This window comes from Natator depressus, chromosome 10 (genome assembly GCF_965152275.1).
Source record: "Natator depressus isolate rNatDep1 chromosome 10, rNatDep2.hap1, whole genome shotgun sequence".
NCBI classification, from domain to species: Eukaryota; Metazoa; Chordata; order Testudines; family Cheloniidae; genus Natator; species Natator depressus.
This window is the reverse complement of record NC_134243.1, coordinates 31,386,314-31,412,979: the sequence shown is the minus strand read 5'-3', so window position 1 is coordinate 31,412,979 and position 26,666 is coordinate 31,386,314. Positions and strand designations below refer to the sequence as shown.

At 41.3% G+C, this 26,666-nt stretch overlaps 1 protein-coding gene across 7 annotated transcripts in view; it reads left to right on the top strand.

The window, feature by feature from the left end:
- The window catches only part of NPRL3 (NPR3 like, GATOR1 complex subunit), a 117,833-nt gene that overhangs the window by 10,340 nt on the left and 80,827 nt on the right, over positions 1-26,666 (top strand). For 3 of the 7 annotated variants that reach the window (XR_012641230.1, XM_074965618.1, XM_074965620.1), the window contains exons 3-7: positions 5,000-5,038; positions 9,118-9,247; positions 13,023-13,097; positions 17,651-17,804; positions 22,184-22,265. Coding sequence is in view for 6 of the 7 variants with exons in the window: in XM_074965618.1 (XP_074821719.1) it covers positions 5,000-5,038; positions 9,118-9,247; positions 13,023-13,097; positions 17,651-17,804; positions 22,184-22,265 (480 nt within the window). In the remaining variant the exon portion in view is untranslated. Of the gene's footprint in view, positions 1-1,828; positions 1,916-4,999; positions 5,039-9,117; positions 9,248-13,022; positions 13,098-17,650; positions 17,805-22,183; positions 22,266-26,666 lie in introns of all 7 variants that reach the window. The other 4 variants (XM_074965621.1, XM_074965623.1, XM_074965622.1 and 1 more) reach the window with 2 other exon arrangements.

The window sequence follows — 26,666 nt, the reverse complement described above, 5'->3', positions numbered from 1 at the left end:
GGTTCTTTAATCTAGCAGACCTAATGAAAATGCTCTTTGTGTGCTTATGTTTCTGCCTTCAAAAGTGCAGAGGTGGCTCCATTTTAAACCCGTTAGCTGTGACAAAGTCCTTTTCTGAAATTACACTTGAGTCTAATTCTTTCTTTGCATAAATCCTTCTCTAGCTCCCAGAATAATCAGTATTTTTCACAACTTTCCTCTCACATGCTAATGGAAGGAAAGAGATAAGCTCTTGTCTACAGCAGAAGAACTGAGACAATGGCTAGACTGATCCCTATCTTCAGAAATAATAGCTGATAGCAACAAGTGACTTCTTCCATCAAATTAGTGCACGTGCTGTTAATGTACATGTTTTCAAATTGTTTCTTGAAATGCACTAACTTTGACTTTCTTCAAATATAAAGTTGTACAAATGCCTTCTGTTTTCCCTTTTTCTCTTGAAATATGATGGCCGGACAGCTTCTGTTTTCAGATCTGTATCTTTCAATAGATTGTGACTCTGATTCTTCTTCATCTGGGGTCAAGTCATCGAGCAAGCATGCACCATCTTCGGCTGTCCATGGCAGCACTAAGATCCACCTGCTTAGGTTCCTCATCTTCTTCAGTGTGATCCATCCATCACTTCCTCAGCTTTCCACGGGATCTGTTTACTACCATGCTGTCATCCCATTCGATCTTTGCCTGGTCCTCTTCATTCATCCTCTGCATGTGTCTGAACCAGCGAAGTCACACTTCCTGGATTTTGTCAGTCACATCAGACTTTGACTGCCATCCTAACGCTTTCATTTTGAAATCTGTTACTTTGTGTAACTTCTTTATAGTGCAAAGACATCTTACCTTGAACAGCTGTTGGCATTGAATCTGCTGTCTCTTCACCACCCATGTTTCTGCACCATACAGCATTGCTGAGTGCACTGTTGTTCTATAAAGTTGGGCTTTCAGTCTCAGAGGCATATGTTTGTTGTGCACAACACTTGAGATGTTGTTGTTCCAGCACTCCCACTCTGGACTGTGTCTCATTCAAGCTCACTGTCGAGGTACCTGAATTGCTCAATTTGGTTTAGTCTTACTTCATTAATCTCTATATCCAGTTTCCCTGTGGCATCTCTACTGACCCACATGACCCCAGTCTTACTCATGTTCATTTTTGTCCCATGCCTGCTTAGTTGGTCATACCACTGGTTTACTATTTTCCCTAAGTCATCTTTTGAGGGTGCCCTTACTGCTACATCATCTGCATATAGCAGCTTTTCATCTTTTCCCATTGTCACCAGTTTTTGAACAGATAGTGTGAACAGCTCAGATTGAACAGACACAATGGAATAGCCTACTGCTTTTCCTGAGTTAATTCTGTTATTTTCAGAGTATATGCATTACATTTTCCTTTAAATGAAAGACCATGTGATACCTTTAATTGCACTCCAGTGAACATAACTCAGTTATAATTAAGCCCTTGAGCTGGGGAAAAAAATCAAATCTGCATTTAGCAGTAAAACTTTTAATTGGAGCATGAGACAAGTTGCCAATAGTTTTATAGATCAGTACATAATGCAATTGCTCCTAAAGTGGAAAGAGGATAGTATTTACTTCATTTGGTTTTAGCAATCCCCACTGTTAGCGTTAGCTTTAGCAAGAGATTTGGTGAGGCTGTGAAATAATTATGTATTTGTGGTCACAAATTAGAATAACTTGATTTTTCAAGATTAGATTTGCTTTGTAATTTTATTTACTGATGGGATTACTGCAGAGAGAGTTAAGGTTGTTTAGGTGTCTGAATTCTGCATTTCCATACCTTAACATAATTGGATTTTTTTTTTTTTAAATTTAGATTTATCTCTTGAATTTCCTGGGTTTGTTCATGCTTGTTTTTGAGATAATTACAGCATTCTTGTGATGCTTTCACCCACAGTTACTGGTACGTACTCTCAGCCTGAACTCTATTTTAATATAGCTTTGTCTGGGATAGCAAAAATACTTGCATTGTATTGTTCGTCGCCTTCTAACAGGAAGCTATCTAGTGGGATCAGTCACTTGGCAGAACAAACTTTGCCTGACAAACATATCTCCACTTGCTTCCTCCTAGCCTTCCACTATCCCCCTCTGCCTAAATAACCCAGTTAACACATCTCCTCTCCAGAGTGACTTACAAACATTAAATAATCATCACAACTGGTGGAGATTTGTATTAGCTCTTTTGCACAAATGGGAAAACTGAGGTACACAGGCTTCAAGTGACTTTCCCAATGCCATAAGGTAAGGCGTGGCCTACACTAAAAAAGTTTTGCCAATGTAGTTATGTCAGTTAGGGAAATAAAATTTTTTTTTGGCCAACATAGCTGTGCTGGTGAAAGTGCTAATGTAGATGCACTTATATTGGTATAACCTGTACTTAGGTTTTAATTGATAAAACACTCCCAATTTATCTATATCTATATATACAAATCAGTGTTTAATCAATAAATATTGCGAAAAGCCAGAAATGGTTACTCAATTCTTGTTGACTTCACCACTTTCCCAGTGCAGTTTGTTTATATAGGTGATGTCCCTGCTTCCTGGCTTGCATCTAAGGGCTTGTGTAGATAGACCAATAATGCAGAGTGCAGATTGCAATTTCTAAAACGGACTAATGTTTTGTGCATTAATTGGTCTGTGTAGACCCTTCTGATGCATACTAAAATTTCCCTAATGTGCTTTAACATAGTGTTGTTTGAAGCAATACAGTGTTAAAGCGGACTAGGGTACAAATGCACTATATGCTAAACCAGGGACTCAACTACAAAGATCAAACTAACATAAGTCATTTTTATACATATAATAAAAATTAAAGTAGATCCTATTTATACAAGAATTTTGGGAAGTACCCCAAAAAAATCTTTAGAGTATCAGAGAGAGCGAGCTCTGGAAAAAAAAAATAAAATAAAATTTTGGGGCATCTACATAAAACGCAAATTGTTAAGACTAAACCCCCAAAAATGAAATGAATGAAAATCTGAAAAACAGGAACTCTGTTTATCCTATCTGGCATAATCTATACCGGTGTAAGCACTTTTATACCAATATAACTGTATCTACACTAGGAAAGTTTTTGCCAGTTTAACTACATTGGTATGGTTAAACTGGCAAAATTTTAAGTGTAGAAAAAGCATAAATTTCTGGCATAGTAGAAATCTGGGAATCGGGAATTCCTTCCCTGCCGTTACCAAGCCGATTCAGCTGGGACAATCGGCATATTCAAGGATTGCTGTATCAAAAACAGGCTTTTGCACAAGTTGGCTCTCAAACCCTTGTAACATTAAGCAACTACAGTAGCATGTTCCTTCCAGAGGGAAATCCGCAGCTGTCTGCTGAGCTGAGGAGTCTGATACAGATAAGGCAACACCCTCTCTCTCAGCTCCACATACTCCTTTACCCTCCACCACATGGAGCACAGTCCTCTTGCCCCATACCTGCTGCTTCAGTCTTTGGTTCAATAGTGGGAGCTATAAAAACCCATGAGACTGTCCCCAGCTGTTAAGAGCATTCTCCCTATCAAGGGTTTTCCAGTTGTTGGTCTCATGTATGTACCTTTTGTTAATACACCTATTTTAACAGCTCGGAAACTCATTAAAGTAAGACACAGCTGAAGAGTGTACTACCAAGCTCTGCTATAGCAGAGCTTTCTGGTGATGAGGCTACTGTGGCAGGCCCTCCCCTCTTGATTGTAGGAATCAACTCCTATATGCACTCCCTTGTTAGCATTTCTAGTGAGACTCTCTCACCTTCAGAAATGCATATCCTTCCCTCCCCCACTTCCTGATCAAACCTGCTCCCCTCTGATAACTCCTCCATTCTCTCTTTCTCTCTCTCTTTCCTTTTGTTAAGCACCTACCTGGTACCCCTTCCGTGTATTCTTAGGGGCCTCCCTTCGAGAAGCACCTGGCTTTCCATCCATCCTTTTAGACATCCATCCCATGATTCCACTTCTCCCTCCTTTTGTGACACTTCTTCTCCCATTTGTAGGGTGTCCCTGGTTTTCTTTGCTGTAACAACTGTAAAGTGGTTGGCAGGAGGCTGAGTTACCTTTCCAGTAGAATCAGAGTTGACTTTTTGATTTCAGGTTCGGCTTTTAACATGCATGGTATAAGGCAGCCATGGGTTTATCTGGCCAAATTTTCAATTGCACCATCCACCTTTGGAAAAGTACCCTTTATTTTTATTCTTGAGAAAAGCATTTCTATTTACTCTGTCCACTGGTATCTGGGAGCCAGTGCAGGAGTGTCTGCTCCCATAGTGTATGAATAGCTGCAGTTGAGAGCAGAGTCAGTAAGTGCCTCCTCTGTTCTCTGCATCAAATGGAAGGCTTCATGTCCTTTGTCACACAACCTTTTTCAGCTTACTCATCTTAAGGCTTTGCTTGCTGACTGGTCCTGGGTATGAAATGAGCCAGGGATGGAACTGGCTCTGCCAGTGCTGTGAATCTGGACCGTCTCATATGGGGATGTGTGCTTATTTGGGAATAGCAGCAGTTCCATGTGCAAGACCGTCCAAAGGGCCTCAAATGTGTATAAAATCCTCAGTGTCCTATGTCTCGTCTCTAACCTCTGAGCTATGCTGCCAGTGCCTCGCAAGTTGACAACAAGGAGGGTTTGTGCCATATGGCGCTGTGTGCAACTTTAAACAACACAGATGAGTTCTTGTAAACACCAGTAACAATCTGCCCCAAGAACTGAAGTTAAGGAATCTCTTCCTCTAAAATCAGTGTTAGTTTTTCTGCAATTTCTAGACCAGAATATGCTAGGTAAGCATTAATTATAAAATATGCACCAGCAATGCCCTTACCATAGGCTTGCTGTTACTCTTGCATGTAGCTATCTCTACTGTACAGAAGTTTAACCCTTAATAGTCCATCTTCATTTTTAATATTGTCACTTTTGTGTATCATGTGTTTTCTTTGCCTGGTTTATTCTTTTGTTGTATTTTTTGTTTTTGTTTTGTGTTTATGCCCATGTTCCCATTTCAGAGAGCAATGTCCTCTAACTGATGAGCAATTGGTTTCAGGGTAAGATCAAACATTCTAAACAATCACATCTGTCTAGAATGGCTTTCTTTTCTCACCATCCTTTAATTGTGCTTTATTTCTGATTTCCATCTTACACTGAACACTGAGTTAATTTGAACTCTCTATTAAATCACAGTGTCCATAGGAAATGTATTGCCAAGGTTTCTTGCTAGGTGATTTGAAAAGGTCCTACTAAAGTTTTTGTGCTTCCTGTAGTGTATCGAGTGGGTGGACCCATACTGTCCTTTCTCTGGGTATAGGAAAGTAGGCAATCCCTCAAGAATCCACGCCTGTGTCAGTGAAGGTGCTGCAATGCCCCCAGAAAGCTCCAGGGGAATTGTGTCTTGGGTCATGTATCACGAAACAAACATTTCATCTTAGTATTAATTACCAAACCCTAAATCAGTTTCTTTCTGACTAGCAGTTGATCACTTAGAAGTATAGTCCAATGAGTAAAGTTATTTAATTCCATGGTAGCCTTACTGTGTGAGTCACTGCATTGTAAGGAAAAATAGCTAGCCATTGGGCTTGTGTCACAAAGTATTTCAAAGAGGGCCCTTTTACATGTGCCCCACTTTGAATTAATGTGTCCTTCCTAATAATCATTTTCAGCTTCCACAATTTTGGTACAAAGAAATGAAAGGAATTAGATTAGCAAAGAGAGAGATGGCTTTGAGGGCAGCTTGAGTGTGTCACAGTGACCAAGAAAGTTGTACACACTGGGGGGAGGCTCCTTCTTCCAACTTGGAAGAGAATAATGTCTGGAGGCTGGAAAAGAGTCTGAAGAAGCTGGCTTGGAGTGAGAGGGAATAAATTCCAAGGTCTCCTCACAGACAGCTGCACGTAGTCAGAGCAGGAGCGATGCAAAATAGTGTGGCACTCTCTTAGCTCAGATTGCTCCCTCAAGAGCTGCAGCTGTATTGTATGCCGTTGTCTTCTGCCTAGGCCAAACAATAGCGGGGAAAGCTAAGAATCTTTCTCCTTACTCATTTGATCACCTGGCATAAATGCCTCCTGTCAGTAATGGTATAGAATCTCTTCTTGGGCACAGATGGCTGTGTCTGTTTGAGGGTGTCTTCCACTCCACCAAAAGAAAATAAAACTAAAACTAAAGCTACTGTTGCTACCACTGGTTCAGTTCCACAGGTCGTAGCAGTAGTGGCAGCCAGCAAATGCTAGTGCTCCCAGCCTTAACCGCTCTATTGTGTACTGCTGATACCACTGATGGAGTTGAACTGGTGGTAGCAGTCGTGAGAGATTTCTGGTTTAAAAATTCTAAACCCTAGTCTAGCCAAGGCCTTTGGTTTCCGGGGTTAGATCCTGCTTGTTCTGTGCCCTGGTACAAGAAGGGTTTGCTCCCCTTTAGAAATCACAGGGCGCTACATGGTCGCACAAGTGCTGGATCTGTCATTGCCTAATAGTGGAATCTCATCAGCTTCAGACAAAACTTTTAGGGCTCTGTCAGTTGAAGTACCAGTTCCCATTGACTTTAGGCATTTTTACAAACATCAATAAAATTCCAAAAATGTTAATATAAATAGTAATTATCATAGTGCCTTGGAGCCCTAGTCCTGGAGCTGTGGTGTTTATACAAACCAGTCCAGGCTGGAATAATAAAAACTGATAAACCCCTCAGTCCACCTTCTCTGTAAAAGGCCAAGGAAATAGATGAGCTATGCAGTGTATCATCACGGTTAACAGTTTGTGTGACTAAGGGGGAGTGGGATCCAGAGTCAAAGACCCCACATTCGCTTGAAGAGGCCCTGCTACAATACCAGACTCTTCTCCCTGGAACCAGAGGGCTGTGCATCTCAGGTGCTTCAGCTGGTCACATCTATGGTGGTCTCTCAGAGGGAGAAAGAGGTAGGTAGGCAGACAGTTACAAACCATTGAGGGCTTTATAGATGAGACCAGCTCCTTGGCTTCCAGGTGGAAGTCAAGCAGAAGCCAGTGCAGATTACAGTGTATTCTGCACCAATTTTACCTTCTGAATGGCCTGGCTGTGTAGCCCCATGTTGAGCATGTTGTTGTAGCCTAATCTTGAAATGACAAAAGCAAGTATAATGGGTCGGGGCCCCACAGTCAAGACTTTTCTCGTCAAGGACAGATAGGAAAAGATGCCCACTCATCAGCACCTAGCCCTTTCTGCTCCCAAATTTGCCATCCCTTGTGGCCCAGCCCATTTTAAGATTCTCCCCAGTCCAGTGTGAACCACCTAATTAAAACAGGCTAGTGATGCAGGGGATTTTTCACAAATGGGCACCTGGAGCTGTAACCTTGTGTTTGTTTTTAACAGAAACTGTTTTCAGGGGAGCTCTTTCTAGTCAGTTTGAGGAAACTTCAGTTTTTTTCCTTATTGAATTCATATGTGTAGTTGAACAAATATACACTATTCATGAAACGATGGCTCAGTTGGCTTTGAGGCACCTGGATTAATCCATCTCCTTATGCCCATATCCAGTAGGAAACTGTCTCCTATAAGCTGCAATACTGTCTGTGATGAGCAGTTATGGGGTTTGAAAATGCAGTGCACACTTGCTCCCTCCAGAAGTGCAAGGGCCATCATGACCCTAGTATACCTAATGTGCAGTAGGGCAAGGGTACTCCCAAATCTCATAGCCTCTATGGCAGCTGCCAAAGCCATTGGGTCAGTGTAGACGTTCAGTATAACCAGGAATATTCTCCATACTAATAAAAGGAAATGACTAGTGTGCTAATTGAAAGGAAATACAGCTGCCTGTGCATGGGTGAATGTGTATATATTATATGGCTGTAAACTTTTCTCTTAACTCCTTTAATAACTCACCCAGCTAGACCAGAAATCTTTCTTAAATGAGGAGTTTCTTTGCTGACAAGAGATAAAGGGAGTGCAGCACACACCCGTAGTCCGCCTTTTTCTTTAGGTGATAGTGTTATCTGGAATACTTGCATTGGGAAGGGGGATGGGTGGGACGCGCACGCGCGCACACACACAAGCAGATGTAAGTACAGGAGCTTAAATATCTCAGTTAATGTTGTTAAACTCTCACCAGAAGGTTAGTTTAAATTTCTTCACTTTTGGTTGCAGCTGGGCAGCTTCAAAGAGGTCAGTTGAGGAAAGACTATACAGTGATAAAACAATTAAAGTTTGTACAGCCCATAAATGGGGGGGAAAAGTTTCCGACATGCAAAATGAAATCTGTTTTACTTTGGTCTGATCTCCTCTGTCTCAGACAACATGGTAATGGATGTGCTATAAGAACCTAAATAGACTGCAATGGTGTAAGATCACCCACAGCACTATCAATGGAGTTGCAGAGGGGTTCCTTCTAATGGCTTTTTATGACAGGGGTTTTCAGACTTTTTCATAATGAGCGTCATGCCTTTACAGTGAGATTCTGTTGTGGACACTTTCCCCCATATTCATGGACCACGTCCTCCACACTAATAGTGCCATTACGTTCCTGTGACAACAACAGCAATTGTTTACATAAAGAAGTTTATTAGGAATGAGTGTACTGTATTGTTACTACTTTTAATGCAATTGAGTAGCTGGGATGAGAGCCAGCACCATGTGACCAGCCAGCTCTCTGCAGGCCACCAGACATTTAAATCTGACTATTGGATTTAGAAGAGATGGGACAGGCAGTGGGAAGATTTTTATTAACATCTAACCCCCCCCCCACACACACACACACTTGGGTAGTTAACCTTCACTCAAGCAGACAAAGATCTTTATTTTGATACCTAGCTGCTTAATCAGTTCATTAACCTGCAGCTAAATCCAGGCAATGACTAACTTGAGCAGGTTTTATCTTTTTGAAAGCAGATAGCACCTAATCTTTCCCAGAGCATGAAATTTAAATAAGCATGAATCTTCATTCTTTGCCTTTGATGCTTCTCATTTTATTATTCTGGTGATCTGAGAGACCTAATCTTACGGAATTATTAATTTTCATAATTGGATGCATTCAAGGTGTTCCAATTTAAAACTCTCTTAAAGCTCACACAAATGAAATAACTCTGTATTTCAGTTTGGGGAATATTTTTAGGGTGTGTTTTTTTTTGGTAACCATAGTAACTTGTTTCTACTTTTGAAGGTTTTCAGATGTCATCCTGGCAACAATTTTGGCTACCAAATCAGATATGTGTGGCAAAAAATTTGAGCTGAAGATTGATAATGTCCGTTTTGTTGGCCATCCTACTTTGCTGCAGCATGCGCTCGGGCAGGTACGGTAAGAGAGCTGCTGGGGCACTGGGAAACATTGTTCTCCTGAGAACTGATATGGACAGAACAGCAAAAGATTTATGAAATTTGGAATTCAAAATGTACAGCATTGCTTTGAAACTCTGTTTTATGCCTGTGGTTTTTGGAAACTTTTGTCTTCGCTTATCTTCTGATGTTAATGCCAAATAGGTTGTGTCTACACTGGAAATTTAAAAAAAAAAAACCTTCCAAGTGGCTCAAACACAGGTGCAGCTGAACCAGTGTTAATATTAAATAGAAACCCTTATGAAGATATGACTCCAGTGGACCATATCTGTGCTTACCATTGTGCTAGTTAAATTGGCTTTTTGGCAGGTTTAACTAAACATAATGGTAAAAATTCTGAAAGCCACCTGAGCCTCGTGAACCCTATAACTCCCGCCAGTGCTAAGGCTGTTTCGTCAGGATATGGTTTAGAACAGGGGTTCTCAATCTTTTTCTTTCTGAGCCCCCTGCCCCCAGCATAGTATAAAAACTCCATGGCCCACCTGTGCTACAATAACTGTTTTCCTGCATATAAAAGCCAGGGCCAGTGTTAGGGGGTAGCAAGCAGGGGAATTGCCTGGGGCCCCATACTACAGGGACCCCTGCAAAGCTCTATTGCGCAGGCTTTGGCTTTAGCCCTGTATGGTAGGGCTTCGGCTTTCTGCCATGGGCCCCAGATAGTCTAAAGCTGGCCCTGCTTAGCAGACCTCCTGAAACTCGCTTGCGGACCCCTAGGGGGCTGCAGACCCCTGGTTGAGAACCACTGGTTTAGAACATTTGTTTTGTTTTTGGCGTAGAGGGTGGTAAAATTTCCCAGGGTGAGCAAGGCCTTATAGGCGCTTCTGAGTTGAGACGTTAATTCATAAGTGCTGCATGCTGAAATGGAGTAGATCATAGAATCATAGAATATCAGGGTTGGAAGGGACCCCAGAAGGTCATCTAGTCCAACCCCCTGCTCGAAGCAGGACCAATTCCCAGTTAAATCATCCCAGCCAGGGCTTTGTCAAGCCTGACCTTAAAAACCTCTAAGGAAGGAGATTCTACCACCTCCCTAGGTAACGCATTCCAGTGTTTCACCACCCTCTTAGTGAAAAAGTTTTTCCTAATATCCAATCTAAACCTCCCCCATTGCAACTTGAGACCATTACTCCTCGTTCTGTCATCTGCTACCATTGAGAACAGTCTAGAGCCATCCTCTTTGGAACCCCCTTTCAGGTAGTTGAAAGCAGCTATCAAATCCCCCCTCATTCTTCTCTTCTGCAGACTAAACAATCCCAGCTCCCTCAGCCTCTCCTCATAAGTCATGTGCTCTAGACCCCTAATCATTTTTGTTGCCCTTCGCTGGACTCTCTCCAATTTATCCACATCCTTCTTGTAGTGTGGGGCCCAAAACTGGACACAGTACTCCAGATGAGGCCTCACCAGTGTCGAATAGAGGGGAACGATCACATCCCTCGATCTGCTGGCTATGCCCCTACTTATACATCCCAAAATGCCATTGGCCTTCTTGGCAACAAGGGCACACTGTTGACTCATATCCAGCTTCTCGTCCACTGTCACCCCTAGGTCCTTTTCCGCAGAACTGCTGCCTAGCCATTCGGTCCCTAGTCTGTAGCGGTGCATTGGATTCTTCCATCCTAAGTGCAGGACCCTGCACTTATCCTTATTGAACCTCATCAGATTTCTTTTGGCCCAATCCTCCAATTTGTCTAGGTCCTTCTGTATCCTATCCCTCCCCTCCAGCGTATCTACCACTCCTCCCAGTTTAGTATCATCTGAAAATTTGCTGAGAGTGCAATCCACACCATCCTCCAGATCATTTATGAAGATATTGAACAAAATATCATGTTCATGTTCAGCCACATGAGCCATGGAAAGGGCTTCTGCACAAGTTTGGGAAAGGATTTGCACTTTCCCTGTCCCATTCTATGATCTCACTAATAGTGCGTAAAAGTGAATTGGACTCTGGGATTTCCGTGATCAGCAACGGTCTGTCCATTTCTCAGTGTCATGTCTAAAGCTTGAATTCTCTTTTTGCAAAATTCGAAAGAGGCACAGGTATTTCCTTCCAATCCCTTTCAATAAAAAGTAAATAAATAAAATTCTAAGTAATAAAGTAGCCACAACATTTCTGGCTTGGATCTCATCAGATTTCATAAGCTGCAGTGGGTTAATATCCAGGGCACTACAAGAAGTGGTGTTTGTGACTCACTAGCTGTGGCCCAGAATGCTTTTGTGTCAGAGCAATGTGCTGTTGCAAGATTCTTGTTCAGGTTAGATCCTGGCCTTTTGTGGTTGTTAAAAATCATATGGCAGTCTTTTCACAAGAGTTGAAGTATTTAATCCTGTGTCCCTGGTATGACTCCTGTTTGTTTTATGACATTCTGCCTCTTTAAACGCTCCCTATAGTTTAAATTGGTAAATATACTCTAGTTTTCTCTTCTGGTTAGAGAACATTGTGAGATCTGATCCAGCTGCTGTTTGAAGTCAGTGGCAGCACTCCCTTTGACTTCAGTGGAAACAGGTTTCGGCCCTAAGTTTCTAAATGCTTTGAGGCCTCTGAAAGGTGCTTAGAGAAATGTTCCTATGGGAATCTTTCAGTTCCAAGAAAAGGAGGACTTGCGGCACCTTAGAGACTAACAAATTTATTTGAGCATAAGCTTTCGTGAGCTACAGCTCACTTCATGAGCTGTGGCTCACGAAAGCTTATGCTCAAATAAATTTGTTAGTCTCTAAGGTGCCGCAAGTCCTCTTTTCTTTTTGCGGATACAGACTAACACGGCTGCTACTCTGAAACCTTTCAGTTCCAAGAAACCAAATAACAAGGCTTGTTATCAAAACTGCAGTGCAAAGTGCCCCCTTTTTCCTCCTGTTAGCTAGAATCTCATTTGGTCCTGTAGAAAACAGATGATTTCCTCTTTCCTTGTAGTTTATCTAGTTTTTTTAAGAATACTGATAAATAGTCTCATTTGTCTCCCTGAACTGTGTGTTACTTGGGACCCAAAGTCCATGGGAAGTGAGAGGTTTTCCACCCTTGTGAGGGTTAGGCATAAGCATTATGGAGCTCTCTGGGAGTACAAGCATGTTGCTTGGATCTCCTACTCCATCTTGTGGAGACACTTGGTCAGTGGAATAATCAAGATTTAACAGCTCCTAATGCAGGAATTCCACCTGTGTTGTCTGTCTTGATTTTATTTTTTCAAACATCCATATATTTGTTTGTTAAATTGCAAAAGTCTTTTGTTGTGATGAGAGTGGTTTTGGGGAAAAGGTTTCCAAAATACCTTATGTAGGAGACAAATCTGCTTTTGTTTTAGAACTGTATTGTGTGTGTGTGTGTGTGTGTTTGAATATATGCATTTCTAAAACATATATTCTCTTCAGTCCTGACAAGTGGAAATATTAAAAATGCGATATAGTAGAGTACATTTTGGGACAGGAAGGTGTGGGATTCAGTTCGGTTTATGCCACCTAAAGGCTTTTACTTGTTATAAAAAATTAAATTTATGAAAAATTGATTCAACTATAAGTAGAAATACAGTGAGGAATAAATGTACAAGCAGCCAATGGTAAAATGCAACAGGAAACTAACTTAATAAAACTAGATCTGTTAAATCAAGACCATTTCCATGTACAGCTGAACTCTCAAGAACTTCTCAGGAATCCAGTTTTTTAGTAGTTGCATCTATGCTATTTTAAAACTATGTCTGAAGTACTGCCTTCACTCATTAGATTTTTATATATATTTTTCAGGTATCCAAAACTGATCCATCACCAAAGAGAGAGATGCCCACCATGATTCTCTTTAATGTTGTATTTGCTTTAAGGGTAAGGGCTTTTTTTACCCAAGAATGGATTCTGTATTGTTTTATAAGGACTGTTGGTTCAGATGCCAGTAACTTTTCAGTAACACATGTTCACTGTCTTCTTTCACTATAAACCAAACTTTTAAAATTTGAAATATGTAAAAACAGTACTGCATGTGACACTAAAGATGCACAGTTTAAAATAAAGAAAGATCATGCAATCCTAGAAGTCTAAAGATGGAAGAGCCCTGTCAGCTTTTGCAGCCGATCTCTCGGGCCAGGGAATGATTGTTTCCGACAGGACATTTTCTGTCATTCTTTTGCAGATAAATGCAAAGGTTGAGGTCCTACTTCATAGTTGAGATAAGCCTTATTGCACATCCTGTATATTTTATGGTATACATTTAATAACATAGACAAGAATCTTAAAGTATCCCTTTAACAAGAAACACAAGAATACAAAAGATTATGTAGGTGCAGCAAGGCCAACGCAGTATTGCTGTAGAAACCGCAACTGTTACATATCCTGACTTTTAAGATGTTGTACAATTGTAATCTTGCATTATTGTTTACCTATTGATGATGTACAGACAAGAGAAAAGTTTTCTGCCTCAAAGAATTGAGCACTGTTATATTATTTAAAAGAGTAGCCCTAGATCCTACTGCTGGAGGCACAGGTATGTTTCTTCTGAGCACAGCATTGCTGCCTCTGAAATGTGGAGTCATTAATGCATTTACTGTTTATTGATAGGCGTTTCTGTAGTCCTCATTACCATGGTATCTGAGTGCTTCACAGTATTGAAAATACATCAAATACATGTGCACTTAAAGAGCCACACTGGTTTCTTTATGCAGGCAGCAAGGGCGTGGACTGGGGATCCACTTGTTAGCAGGTCAAGAGAGGGTGGGATGCTCCTTTCAATCCAGGGGGCAGGGGTCTTAATGGATGCACAGGGGCCTACTCTGTGCTTGTGTGCTGTGAAGTTCTCAGTGTACTTGGTGTGCTTGGAAATTTTGTGTGTGTGGTGTGAGTGTGTGTGTGTGTGCTCTCAGTAAAAAGCATACTTTGTCAGGGAGTTGAGGGAATGAAGGGGCTAGAGGCATGGCCAGGCCACAGGTGTGCTCAGCTTCAGTTCAGGGCCTACGTACCTATAGAATACACGATAAACAACTTGCACTTGTATGTAGACCAGCTCTCCAGAAATGTGTGCTCTCAGATTTAATAACACTCCCTCCTCGGCATACTCAGGATGCGGTTTTTAAACATCCATAATGAATTTCCAGATGACCTTTTCTAAACACCACCGTGAACACACGCCTCACTAAACTACGGATAGGTCAGCTTCCAAAGCTCAGTATTTTTGAATAATCGGTCTCTCTTATGTTAAGCAGACAGTCTGTTTGTAATAAATAATTAGCAGGAAGTGTAGCTATTATATTTTGCAGTGAAATTTTTGCCCCATACACACAGAACTCAAAAATAGCTGAAGAGACTGTCTTCAAAGTAGAACCAATAATAAAAAGAAACCGCATCAGGCACAGTCCAAGCATGGAAAATTCCAGCCCATGAGGATAATTTTTTAAAATTTAGGAGTGAGTGGAAACTGAGATATGAAAACTGTTTTGCAATCTTAAGTATAGCATATACTGAGTAATTCAAATTCTGAAGCAAAAACAAAGCAAAATTTCCTTGGCTCTGTCATTTACAGTGACTACTATGTGACAATTAGCAAATACACTTAGAAATTGAGGGACAATTAACGCACCTATTCCAAGAATCCAAGCTTATCAAGAATCAAGTTTAGGCTTATATTTTTAGATGGAAATGGGACTTGAGTCCCCTTTCTGTCCCAAACACAGCTTTCTGAAATTAGGTTATGTGTCCTTTGCTGCATCAGAGGTTTGTGGTTTCATCTGAACCTGGCCTTTTGCTGAAAGTGTTGTTTGTTTTGGTGACCAAAATGCGTTCTTGCCCTTCTTGTCACATTCAGGAGAAATTCTAGGTATGGGGGAGAAGGGCCTTGAATTTCTGTAGGGAAATTACTAGCCCTCTTATAAGTCCTTCTGTAGTGACATTTCTGAACAGCATTCTTTGGAGTTCCAAGTCATGCTGCAGGATTTTCGAGAGGAGGACTCCGGTCCACATATTTAAGGCTATTTCCTTGAACCTGATAACATCTTAGAAGTGGCATCTTTCTATTCGTGTGAGACAGGGGAAGGAAGGCACCAGGCAGCTGTTGGGTCTCGAGTTCAAAGTGACAGGTAGTGTGTAGAGTTATTAGGCTATAGACTTGTACCGAGTCTCTCATAAGTCACACAACCTTTTTTGTCTTTCTCTTCTGGTCAAGCCTGCTGTATTGTACTTATTTACATAGTGGGGCCCATATTTAGCCCAACGATTCTGGGAGTCGGTTTGCTCAGAACCACTCATTCTGATTTTAACGTTGCTGTAGAATCGCTTTCGTGTTTAGAGAAGCCTGATTTCAGCCACTTTGATGGCATAAAAGCTGCCATATGTGAGATTAGCATTTGATTTCCCAGCTCTGGCTTTCCCTTTCCACTCCATAAGCCTGAGTGTTGTAGAGGTAGCACATCGCGTGCGTGTGTGTATGGAATCCATGAATATGAGCTAAGAAGCTTTCTAGGAAGGATTAAGGGAGTTATACCTGAGGGAAATATGCCTTTGTAAAGCAATTGGTTGTGATATGGCTTCTGTTTGGGACTGTGGATTTCATGTCCTGACCCTGGTGGCCAAAAGCAGAAATGGAGAAGAGCCTCCTATCCCTCCTTCTTCCCCCCCCAGTTGTTAAGAGTGCTGTCAGTGAAACAAAGGTTTTTCTGTTATACTAATGTGTCCTTTGCTGTTGGCTTTTTTGTGATGACTAAGTTCTCCCTCACGAGGGGGACAGGGTTTTCTGCTTGAGTTTCACAGAGTTAATAGAGAGATGGAATTACCCAGAATTCAATTCAGAAAATCTAAAACATATAAACATTCTGAATCTGGCTTATGTTGAAAACGTTGCTTATTCATTCACATGCTCTATGCGGCAACTTGGTGATTTGCCTTGAAGCCATCAACTTTGGTGTAGCTTGTATTTCTCTAGAATCTAGATAATGGCCCTCGTACAGGGAACAAAGGCAGAAATTCTGGCTTTGTAATTCAGTTGGAGTTTACTTTGCCATCTTTTTAAGCAGCACTGCATTGTATTTACCAAAATGACCTTCTCTTTGTAGAGAACTGTCTGTGGAACATACTGCATGTAAGGCAAATGGAATTTTGCTAACACAGAGTTACTGCTGCAGATGACTTCTCAAAGTTGTGGGTGGAGGTACTCTAAGATAAAGGGGAGAGTCCATCTGCAGCAGACAGACAGAACAGGCTAAGACTCAAATGTTATAATCAGCAGGGATTCTGCTGTGCTAAGTTTCAGCCCTACCAACGTGTTGTGACTCAGCAAAAATGTTGGCCTGCAAAAATGTTGACTCATGCTTTTCTAGTTTAGATGTGAGGTTATCTGCTGCCTGAACCTTAAATTCCTTTAAATGTCTTAACAGACATAGAACAGCTGCTTACTGTACCCTTCCTGGCTTAGAACCAGTGAGCCCCACCTTATCAGCTGTCTGTGGCCGATAGGCTTTGCAGCACTTTCATTCAAGAGGGACACCTACAAATGGAATGTTTTAAATAAGCAATATTTGTTAGAAGTGTGTAAACCTAAATCAAATTCCATTTTCTTTCGGATTAAAAGTGCCACAGCACCTTTTTAGTTCTCTAGTGATTAGCATAAAATGTTATTGAAAATTTTAATGCCAAAAGCCTAGTCATAATGTCTGAATATTGGGGCATGTGTTTTCACTATGTAGCTCTACCTAAAGTCAGAGTATTTGCATGATTATTTGTCCCTATTCCTGTGTATGACCCAGGCTTTGATTCAGGTGAAGAAAATTAAAATAATGGTGACTGTGTGATTTGCCATCAATGTAAATAAGCTACCTAAGGTTTGACTAAAATGTGTAAAACAAACACCAGTGTTCCAGTGTAGAGAGATTGGCTTGTGGTAAAAGCTGTGTCATCCTTGTATTTCCAGAGCTTTTGTATTAGAATTTATTGATATTTTTAATTTTTTCAGTAGTGTGAAGTTTCCCTCTAATGCTCTGAAGGTCTGTTCTGTAATCTTTCTTTTAGTAAATGGTCCAATAACAAATGGGAAGATACACAAGTAAAATGAGTAATCATGCCATAGGTTATGTTTGTTGTTTTGTACATGCCAACTTGGAGATCCCTCCTCATCATTTTCATGACTACTTCTTGGCCTAGTTATGTGTGTTTGACTTGCTGTAGTTACGGATCTCTGCCCTCCTGCTTTACTACTGTGTGAGTCAGAGAAATCTCCTTTGTCTTGACAATTGCCAGGGAGGCTGACCTCCAACCTAACTATTAAAGATAATTCATGATCTTTAATGAAAATTATTAAAAATAACTTGTCCAGCAGTGCAACACTCATGTTGCATCTAGTTTCATGTGTTTGGCAGCTACTGAATTATTGACCAGGTCTGTTCTTGTATTGCCTGTAGGCGAACGCAGATCCATCAGTGATCAACTGTTTACACAATCTCTCCCGTCGAATTGCCATAGTTCTACAGCATGAGGAGCGTCGTTGCCAGTACCTGACCAGAGAGGCCAAGCTGATCCTAGCCATTCAGGATGAAGTGTCTGCCATGTCAGAAAGTGAGTTCTGAACTCAGGGTAATGGGGAGCTTATTTACCAAAGGCTACTTTCGACATGGGATAGTCAGTCAATTACTGGCCAATTTAATGAATAATCCACTTAAATGCAGATTACCATGGTTTGAGAATGTTAATGTTATACATACTTGTAGTAACAGTGAGGCAGTAGCAGGAATCCTGGGAGCTGGGTAACAAAGTGACTTAGTGAGCAAACCTTTCACATCTTGTTAACAGTAACAAGTCACCAGGACCAGAAGGCATTCACCCAAGAGTTGTGAAAGAACTTGGATGTGAAATTGCAGAACTATTAACTATGGTTTGTAACCTGTCCTTTAAATCAGCTACTGTACTCAGTGACTGGAAGATAGCTAATGTAACATCAATATTTAAGAAGGGCTCTAGAGGTGATCCTGGCAATTACAGACTGGTAAGTCTAATGTCAGTACCTGGCAAATTAGTTGAAACAATAGTAAAGAATAAAATTGTCAGACACATAGAAGAAGACAAATTGTTGCGCAAAAGTCAGCATGGTTTCTGTAAAGGGAGATCATGTCTTACTAATCCTATTGGAGTTCTTTGACGGGGGTCAACAAACGTGTGCACAAGGGAGAATTAGTGGACATAGTATACTTAGATTTCCAGAAAGCCTTTGACAAGGTGCCTCACCAAAGGCTCTAACGTAAATTAAGTTGTTATGGGATAAGAGGGAAGATCCTTTCATGGATTGAGAACTGGTTAAAAGACAGAGAACAAAGGATAGGAATAAATGGTAAATGTTCAAAATGTAGAGGGGTAATTAGTGGTGATCCCCAAGGGTCAGTCCTAGGAACAATCCTATTCAACTTATTCAATAATGATCTGGAGAAAGGGGTAAACAGTGAGGTGGCAAAGTTTGCAGATGATACTAAACTGCTCAAGATAGTTAAGACCAAAGCAGACTGTGAAGAACTTCAAAAAGATCTCACAAAACTAAGTGATTGGGCAACAAAATGGCAAATGAAATGTAATGTGGATAAATGTAAAGTAATGCACATTGGAAAAAATAACCCCAACTATATATATAATATGATGGGGAGCTAATTTAGCTACAACTAATCAGGAGAAAGATCTTGGAATCATCGTGGATAGTTCTCTGAAGACGTCAACGCAGTGTGCAGCAACAGTCAAAAAAGCAAATGGGAATTTAGGAATCATTAAAAAAGGGATAGAGAATAAGACGGAGAACATCTTATTGCCCTTATATAAATCCATGGTACGCCCACATCTTGAATACTGCGTACAGATGTGGTCCCCTCATCTCAAAAAAGATATACTGGCATTAGAAAAGGGGCAACTAAAATGATTAGGGGTTTGGAATGGGTCCCATATGAGGAGAGATTAAAGAGGCTAGGACTTTTCAGCTTGGAAAAGAGGAGACTAAAGGGGGATATGATAGAGGTCTATAAAATCATGAGTGTTGTGTAGAAAGTGAATAAGGAAAAGTTATTTACTTGTTCCCATAATATAAGAACTAGGGGCCACCAAATGAAATTAATGGGTAGCAGGTTTAAAACAAATAAAAGGAAGTTCTTCTTCACTCAGCGCACAGTCAACCTGTGGAACTCCTTGCCTGAGGAGGTTGTGGCGGCTAGGACTATAACAGGGTTTAAAAGAGAACTGGATAAATTCATGGAGGTTAAGTCCATTCATGGCTATTAGCCAGGATGGGTAAGGAATGTTGTCCCTAGCCTCTGTTTGTCAGAGGGTGGAGATGGATGGCAAGAGAGCGATCACTTGATCATTACCTGTTAGGTGCACTCCCTCTGGGACACCTGGCAATGGTCACTGTCAGTAGACAGGATACTGGGCTGGATGGATCTTTGGTCTGACCCAGTATGGCCATTCTTATGTTCTTAGCTGGAGCGTTGAGTTTCCAACGTGATTGGGGGTCATGGGCAAAATCAGGCTCTCGTCTTAGTCCGTTTTTGTACATATATAAAAGCCGTCTCTTTACTGCTTGGCATAACTTCCAGGTTCTGCTTGAGAGAAGTTACTTGGAATGTAATTGCCAGATTATAGTGCATTTAAACAAAGGAGCAAGAAAGAATGAGACTAGTTCCAGTTTTGGAATGGAGTTGTTTAAAAAAGGAATACTGCAACAGTGTAAAATGTTATCCTTTAGAGTTTACATAATTTATTACAATAATTGGGTCCCATTGTTAAAGCCAAACAATAAATGGGGCAAATCTTTGAGAGAGGCGCTTTCATTTTTGGAGGGTGGTGCTATGCTTGAAGTCAGCTACAATATTATATGCCAGTTACTAACCCAGCAGCCAATGAAACCCTGCTCCTGAGCTGTGGTGGTATGTGCCCAAGTGTGTATTTCCACAAAGTAGGGGTTGTACTGGAAAACCCACACAGACCATTTGCTATAACAGTCTTTCTGATTCTCACTATGATTCAATCAGAGAGACAAGGTGGATGAGGGAATATCTTCTATTGGACAAACTTCTGTTGGTCAGAGGCGAGCTTTAAAGCTTACACAGTGCTCTTTTTTTAAAGATATTCCCTCACCCATCTTGTCTCTCTAATATCCTGGGACTGACATGGCTAGAACAATGCTGCTTACAGTGTATGATTTCAGTTGGACAAATGGACCTTCTCAGGCCTTATCTCTACTTTGCCCTTCCCCTTATAGTCCCTGAGGTGACCTACTCTAATCTCAAGCCCTTGAGGTGCTGTCGTGGTTCTTTTTTCTCTGTAATTCCTGCTAAAGACTCCCATGTGTATCCGAGCTTTGAAAGAGCTCTCTTACTGCAGAATTTCTTGTGCTTGTCATTTTGTTTTGTTCATTTGTTTGTTTTTTAAGAAAACAAAACCCAAACCCTTTTGTGTGTTAAAGGAAGATGTTTGTCACTCTTTTCTGAATTATTGCCATGTTGTGGCATGTAGTTATAAAATGTCGCTGAAAATGCTAATGCTGAAAGCCCAATCATAATGCAGCAAGGTCTCAGTATTGGAGCATGTGTTTGCACTATGTGGCTTTGCCTACAGTCAGAGCTTGTGCATGATTCTTTGTCATGATTCCTGTGCAAGGTGATGTTCGGAGTCAGGTGAAGAGAATTAAAATCTGGTGGTGGCTGCATGAACTTCAGCCAAAGTAAGCAATCATGGTTGACATAGTTGGTAAAGCCTCTAATGCACACTGACCCGTCTGTCAGAGCCCACAGTTGGCGTTTGCAAAGGAGCTTTAGTTTTAATCTGATATTTTTGAAACCCAAAACAGTGAAAACTGCAGTTTGCAGGAGACTAAAGTATTCGCCTGAGACAGCTCTTCTGGTATCCCCAAATATCTCGATGTAGCTGTTCTTTTGCCTTTCTCATGCTTTTGAGTATAAACAAAGGGCACTCCATGAATAGGGCCAGTTTGAATGGAGTTCTGTGGCTTTTATCATTCAGACTGCCTTTGACTCCACTTTGCCTTATCTCTGAGATCACCTGTGTTACATAGAGATCCCCACTCTACAAGTGAAATAGCTCAGTTGCTTTTGTGACTAGCTCTGCTCCTGTCATTCACTAGGGGGGAGTATGAGTGATGCAAATGCACCAGAAGGCACATCTGTTATCCAGATGTGGGAAAGCCCTCGGGTAATCAAATCCAGGTTTCCCATTCTGTGACCCTGTATGCCAAGCCCTCTGGCCATCCTCAAGAGGGATCTTTCTATTTCGCATGTAGAGTTTCCATGACTAGTGTAGATAGTAACATGGCATTGTTTCAACCTGTTATGAAGATGTCCCCCTTTTTAAGGTCACTCAGGAAAATTTTCAAAAGAACCTATGTCTCACTTTCAAAAGTGACTTAGACACTTAGGAGCCTGTGGTCTCATTGAAAGTCAGTGGGACCTATGCAGTTTTGAAAGCGTTACTTGCTGTGTTGTAACCGAAGAATCCCAATTCTGTTGAGAGTGAGCCAGTTGCATGAGCTGTTACAGTTAGAGTATGGAGTGAATTTCTGGAGCTTTACTAATAAATCAGCATTAACCTCTTAAGTGTGTATGTGCCTTGCTTTACTTTCACAGGGGTACAACATGTATTGTCTTGCTACAAGCATTAAAAACTAAAACTTAGAAGTAAAAACAAAGAAGTAGTTGCTCCTCAGATTAGTGAAGATGCCCATATTGCATAAAGTTGGGATTCAAAAAGAAGTTCTTATTACTTTTGCTTAATTAAAAAACAACTGTGAAAGGTGAATGTGGATTAAACGGACTTGAATCTGTCACTGTCTAATCTGTCCACAGAATCTGCTATTACAATTGTGCAAAATTCAGTTGACCGTCTGAAAGCAAGGTTTCTCTGCTTTGAAAACAGTTGAATGCTTTCTTGTTTTAATCTTCCCATAGCAGCAGAAGGTCCGCAATCACCTTTCCATCACATTCTGCCCAAGTGCAAGCTGGCCAGAGACCTCAAGGAGGCTTATGACAGGTAAGAGAAGTCCTTCTGATAGCCCATGCTATTCTGCTTCTTGGTGAAAAGTCTTTGACCTGTATATTATCACTAACTCATCTGATTTTATGTGTCCCTTCCCATTAGTGATTTTTGGATCACTGGAGACACCAGTTCAGAGAGGAGGTTTGCCTTTATTTTTGTATTGTGTTTGAGTCCGTCTCATCCCAGGCAGTGAACATGAGCAAGTATAGAGCCCAAAAAGTGAGTGGTCCTTTGGGCTTTGAAGTTAAACCAGGTGGAGATTTGTAGCAATATGGAGTTTAGCTGTCGGAGTAAATCAGAAACGTTATGGAGACCAAGTTGCTGTCTTGGTCTCTCCAGTGGGATATCCCAGGGATTATCTTCTATGGGGCTTGATAGGAGTCTTTGTCATGGCTACAAGAACTGTGCTACTCTTCCCTGGCTGGCAAGAGGCCTAATGACAACTTATTTGCAAAGCAGCATTTTGGGCAGCAGCTCTCCCAGCAAGCGCCCAAAACATACAATTTTATGCAGTGCCCCATGTAACATAGTTGGCAGTTCCACAGGTTGCCCCCACCTCACTTGGTTACACTGTGCGCGCATGGAAGCCTGAATGAGCGAGGCCTTTAGCAGCATATAAACTGCAACCTGTCAAAGCCTGACCAGTTAATGGTTCTGGCTGGGATTTCAAAGATGTCTAAAGGAGTTAAAAGCTCAATTCCCATGAATCTCAGTGGGAGTTGGGCACCCATCTCCCCTTGGGCTCCTTTTGAAAATTCCAGCCTGTGTGTCTTTCTGCTCTGACAGTCATGGCATTGCTAACCCCTTAATGCAGAGCAAAGGGCTGGATTTGGTGCACTAGCATGTGTTGTGACAATAGCTACCACAGCAGGGGGAGAAGAGAACTCTGAACCAGGGGCCTTGGCAGATAAGTAGAGCAAGAAGGTTGACTCAGTGTTTAGGGACCAGGCTTCAATTCCTTGCTCTGCCACAGACTCCCTGGGTGACTTTGGTTAAGTCACTTAATCTCTATGGACCTAAAGTTCTCCATCTTCAGAAAGGGGTAGTAGCACTTTCCTACCTCACAGGATTGTTGTGAGGATAAATATGTTAAAGACACATGATTAGATACTACTGTAATGGGGGCCAGAGAAGCATTTTAGATAGGAATGGATTGTCAAAAATCTTCTATATTAATGGCTTTTGAACTTAAACTTCTGGAAGAAATTCAGGCCCCTTTGAAAGAAGCTGCAGAATCTGGATTTGGTGTGAATCCTGTAAAACATACTCTGAGTTTTATTTGAAAACATTTTTCCTGGCCTGGATTTTGAATATCCAACTCTCACTCACTTCTTGTTTTTCTGCCTTCCTTCTGAATTATTTGTGACTCACTAAGGTTGCCACTGAATGATAGACTATGGGGACTGCCCAGTAATACAGTGACATCTAGTGGCTGAGAACAGTGACTGAGAGAATTTTGAATCTAGGACCAAAACTCATGGTAAGGACGGATAATACATAGCAGCGGTGCCAACACAATTTTCCCAATGTACTAGCAGCTGCCATCCATTGAGATAGTCCCTGTCCCAGTACACGTCTATCTGGGGGAAGTAGGTCCCCTCCTCCCCCCAGCCCTAATCCATGCTGTAGTGGAAACTTCTCCCACATTATCTCACCTTGACATGGAGCATTGCTCAATGGAATCTTGTCTTTAATTATTTTACCTAGCTTATTTCTGATTTGAAGGCGTTACTAGAGTCTATCCCAGTTAAAGCTGGAATGAACTTGTTTGATGGTTTCCTCACCAAGTGCTGTTTGCTTTATATCTTAGAGTCTGCTTTTATGGCATTGTATCAGCATCACTGTACAATTACAGTTGTTTACAACATTATATGCTTTGTATCTCTTTGATTAGTCTGAGGTGGGCAAAGCAATTAAATAGTTATAAATCTTGATAGTAGCCAATTATTGTCTTAATTGTGTATGAATTTCTGGCAATTTACCTCCTGGGAAGCAGCATGGTGCAGTAGATAGGGCACATGGAGTTGTGAACCAGGTTCTATTTCTGGTTCTACCAGTGGCTCACTTGGGCAAGTCACTCAAGCAAGTCAGAAACATCCACTGATTTTTTGGATGGCCAATTTGAAACATCTTGGACCTGATTTTCAGCAGTGCCAAACCTCTGAGTTGACTTTTAATTGGAGCTGTGGTGCTGTAACTGAGGGGGATGCAATTGTTTCAAAGTATTTTCCTACAAGGTGCTCCCCACTAGATGGCACTAGAGTATTTCAAGTCAGATCTGACATATCCCTAGTGCTTCATTCTGTGTCATGAGATGTATAAAAATCTGAACCTTTGTCACAGCTCAATTCATTGAATGCTCCTATCTTTTTAATTGCAGTATAAATTAGGTGGGCTGTCATGATTACAGGTAGTTATAGCACTAGTTCCCATGATCTCCTAATGGCTGTAGACGAGAACCTCAGAAAGCAGGGGTTTTTAATGATTAGTTTAAAAGATTTTAATGCATTTGGGATCCTCAGACATTTTTCACACAACTCTGCCTACAACGTGAACAAAAAGCTATGGCTTGAAGGCCAAAATATCTCAGCTACAGCTCACTTCTAAGCTGCAAACATGCACCCATCATAAAACCTAAACCCTCCCACTAGTCCAAATTTAGGTAACCGAACAGACTGTTTGCCATAGTTTAAACTACAGCTGCAGAGAAGCTTTGTTAGGTTTACACCAGCCCACCACTTAATATTTTCTTCTTCAAAACCTCTATCTGTTTTAGTGGGGCTCTACTGTTTCCATCCCATTCCAGATAAGTTTTTCATACAAGAGCAACCACACACTTTCAGCCTGACTGATTTCTTTTAGGGGAAGGGTGACAACCAAAGCAAGAATGAACAAAAATAGAGAAAATCTTCATGAGGGTGTTGTCTCTCTGTTAACATTTTGTTTCAACTTTGTCTCTCAAAATGTCAGATGTCCCCACAATACAGGCAGGCTTTGTAGAAATTTCTAAGGTGAAATACAGAGCAAAAGTGATAACCATTATATAGATACATACACCACAAATGGTTTTGAAGACAGTGGGCTTGTCTAGATGGCTAGTTTAAGTGTGTGGCAGGTTGGAGTGTTTCAAAGCAGAGTAGACAGCACACTCTAGGGAACTTTTAGTGCACAGTAGCAAGGTCCACGTGGCCAGTTAGTGCGTGACTTGCTAGTATGTTGTAGATTTACAGCCCACCTTGCAGCGCACTGACTAGTCATCTGGACAAGCCCAGAGACTGCTTATACACAAACTGGTCTCCATGGTTCAGTAGAAGAGGCTACTAAAAGGTCAAAATAATTACATCATCACCACGTGAATAAGGCCGATGTACTGACACAATAACAGCCATAGTGCATGGCAGTGCTTGGTCCAAAAGCCATAAATAACAGATAACAAGTAGTGTACATGCAAAAAGGGGTACATCTTATTCAATGCTCCAAATGGCTACTGCTTTGTATTTCAAAGAGCAGGCTACCAACACAAGACTATAATCCGCTTCCTAGGGTACATTTTGAATAGCATCTAATAAACATGTCTATAGGACACTCTACTTGTAGATGAAGTGCTGTAAAAAGGTGAGTGAATATAATTATCTGTATCTTGCATATGGAGAAACAGAGGTGCAGAAGTTAAGGCCAAAATTTTCATAAGTATCTCTAAATTTTGGATACCCAGTTTGGGACATCTCAGATCTGATATTCCACAAGTGCTGAGTGTCTGTGCTGAATTTAATTGGAACTGTGGTGCTCATCACCTCTGAAAATCATGTTCAAGGCATCATAGTGGACAACCAAAATTAGTGGACACTTACTCTTACACTTACAACTATTACTCATTCACTTTAATGTAGATAATTGAATACATTGAATTTTGGATTCAGATGTTATTACTTAGCCCTGGTCTAAACTGCAAAGTTAGGTCGACCTAATTATGTCCGTGTACACACTATAGCCTTGCTCCTGCTGATGATGTAAGTGCCCTGCTACACCAACATCATAATTCCACCTCCACAAGAGTTGTAGGGCTTATGTCGGTATAGTTAGGGTGACAGTGTCTGTGTAGACACTGCAGGTTAGTTACATCGGCTGTTTGCTGTCATTCAGAAAGCAGCTCACAGCTTGGGCTGTCACCTCCAGATTGGGGGGGGCTCCAGTTAGAGCCTGGTGAGCTCCTCACTCCCAGCTGGGCTGCTGCCTGGGCTCTCTGCTTAGAGCCGGGATACCCTCAGGGTCCTGGCTCCCCTCTCCCCTCCAGGTTGCTGCCTGGGTTCCCCACTCCCTGCTCGGTTCAGTTCACTCCTGTCTGCCAAAGAGGAAGAAAGGATTTGAATAGGGTGTTTCCCACCTCTCAGGAGA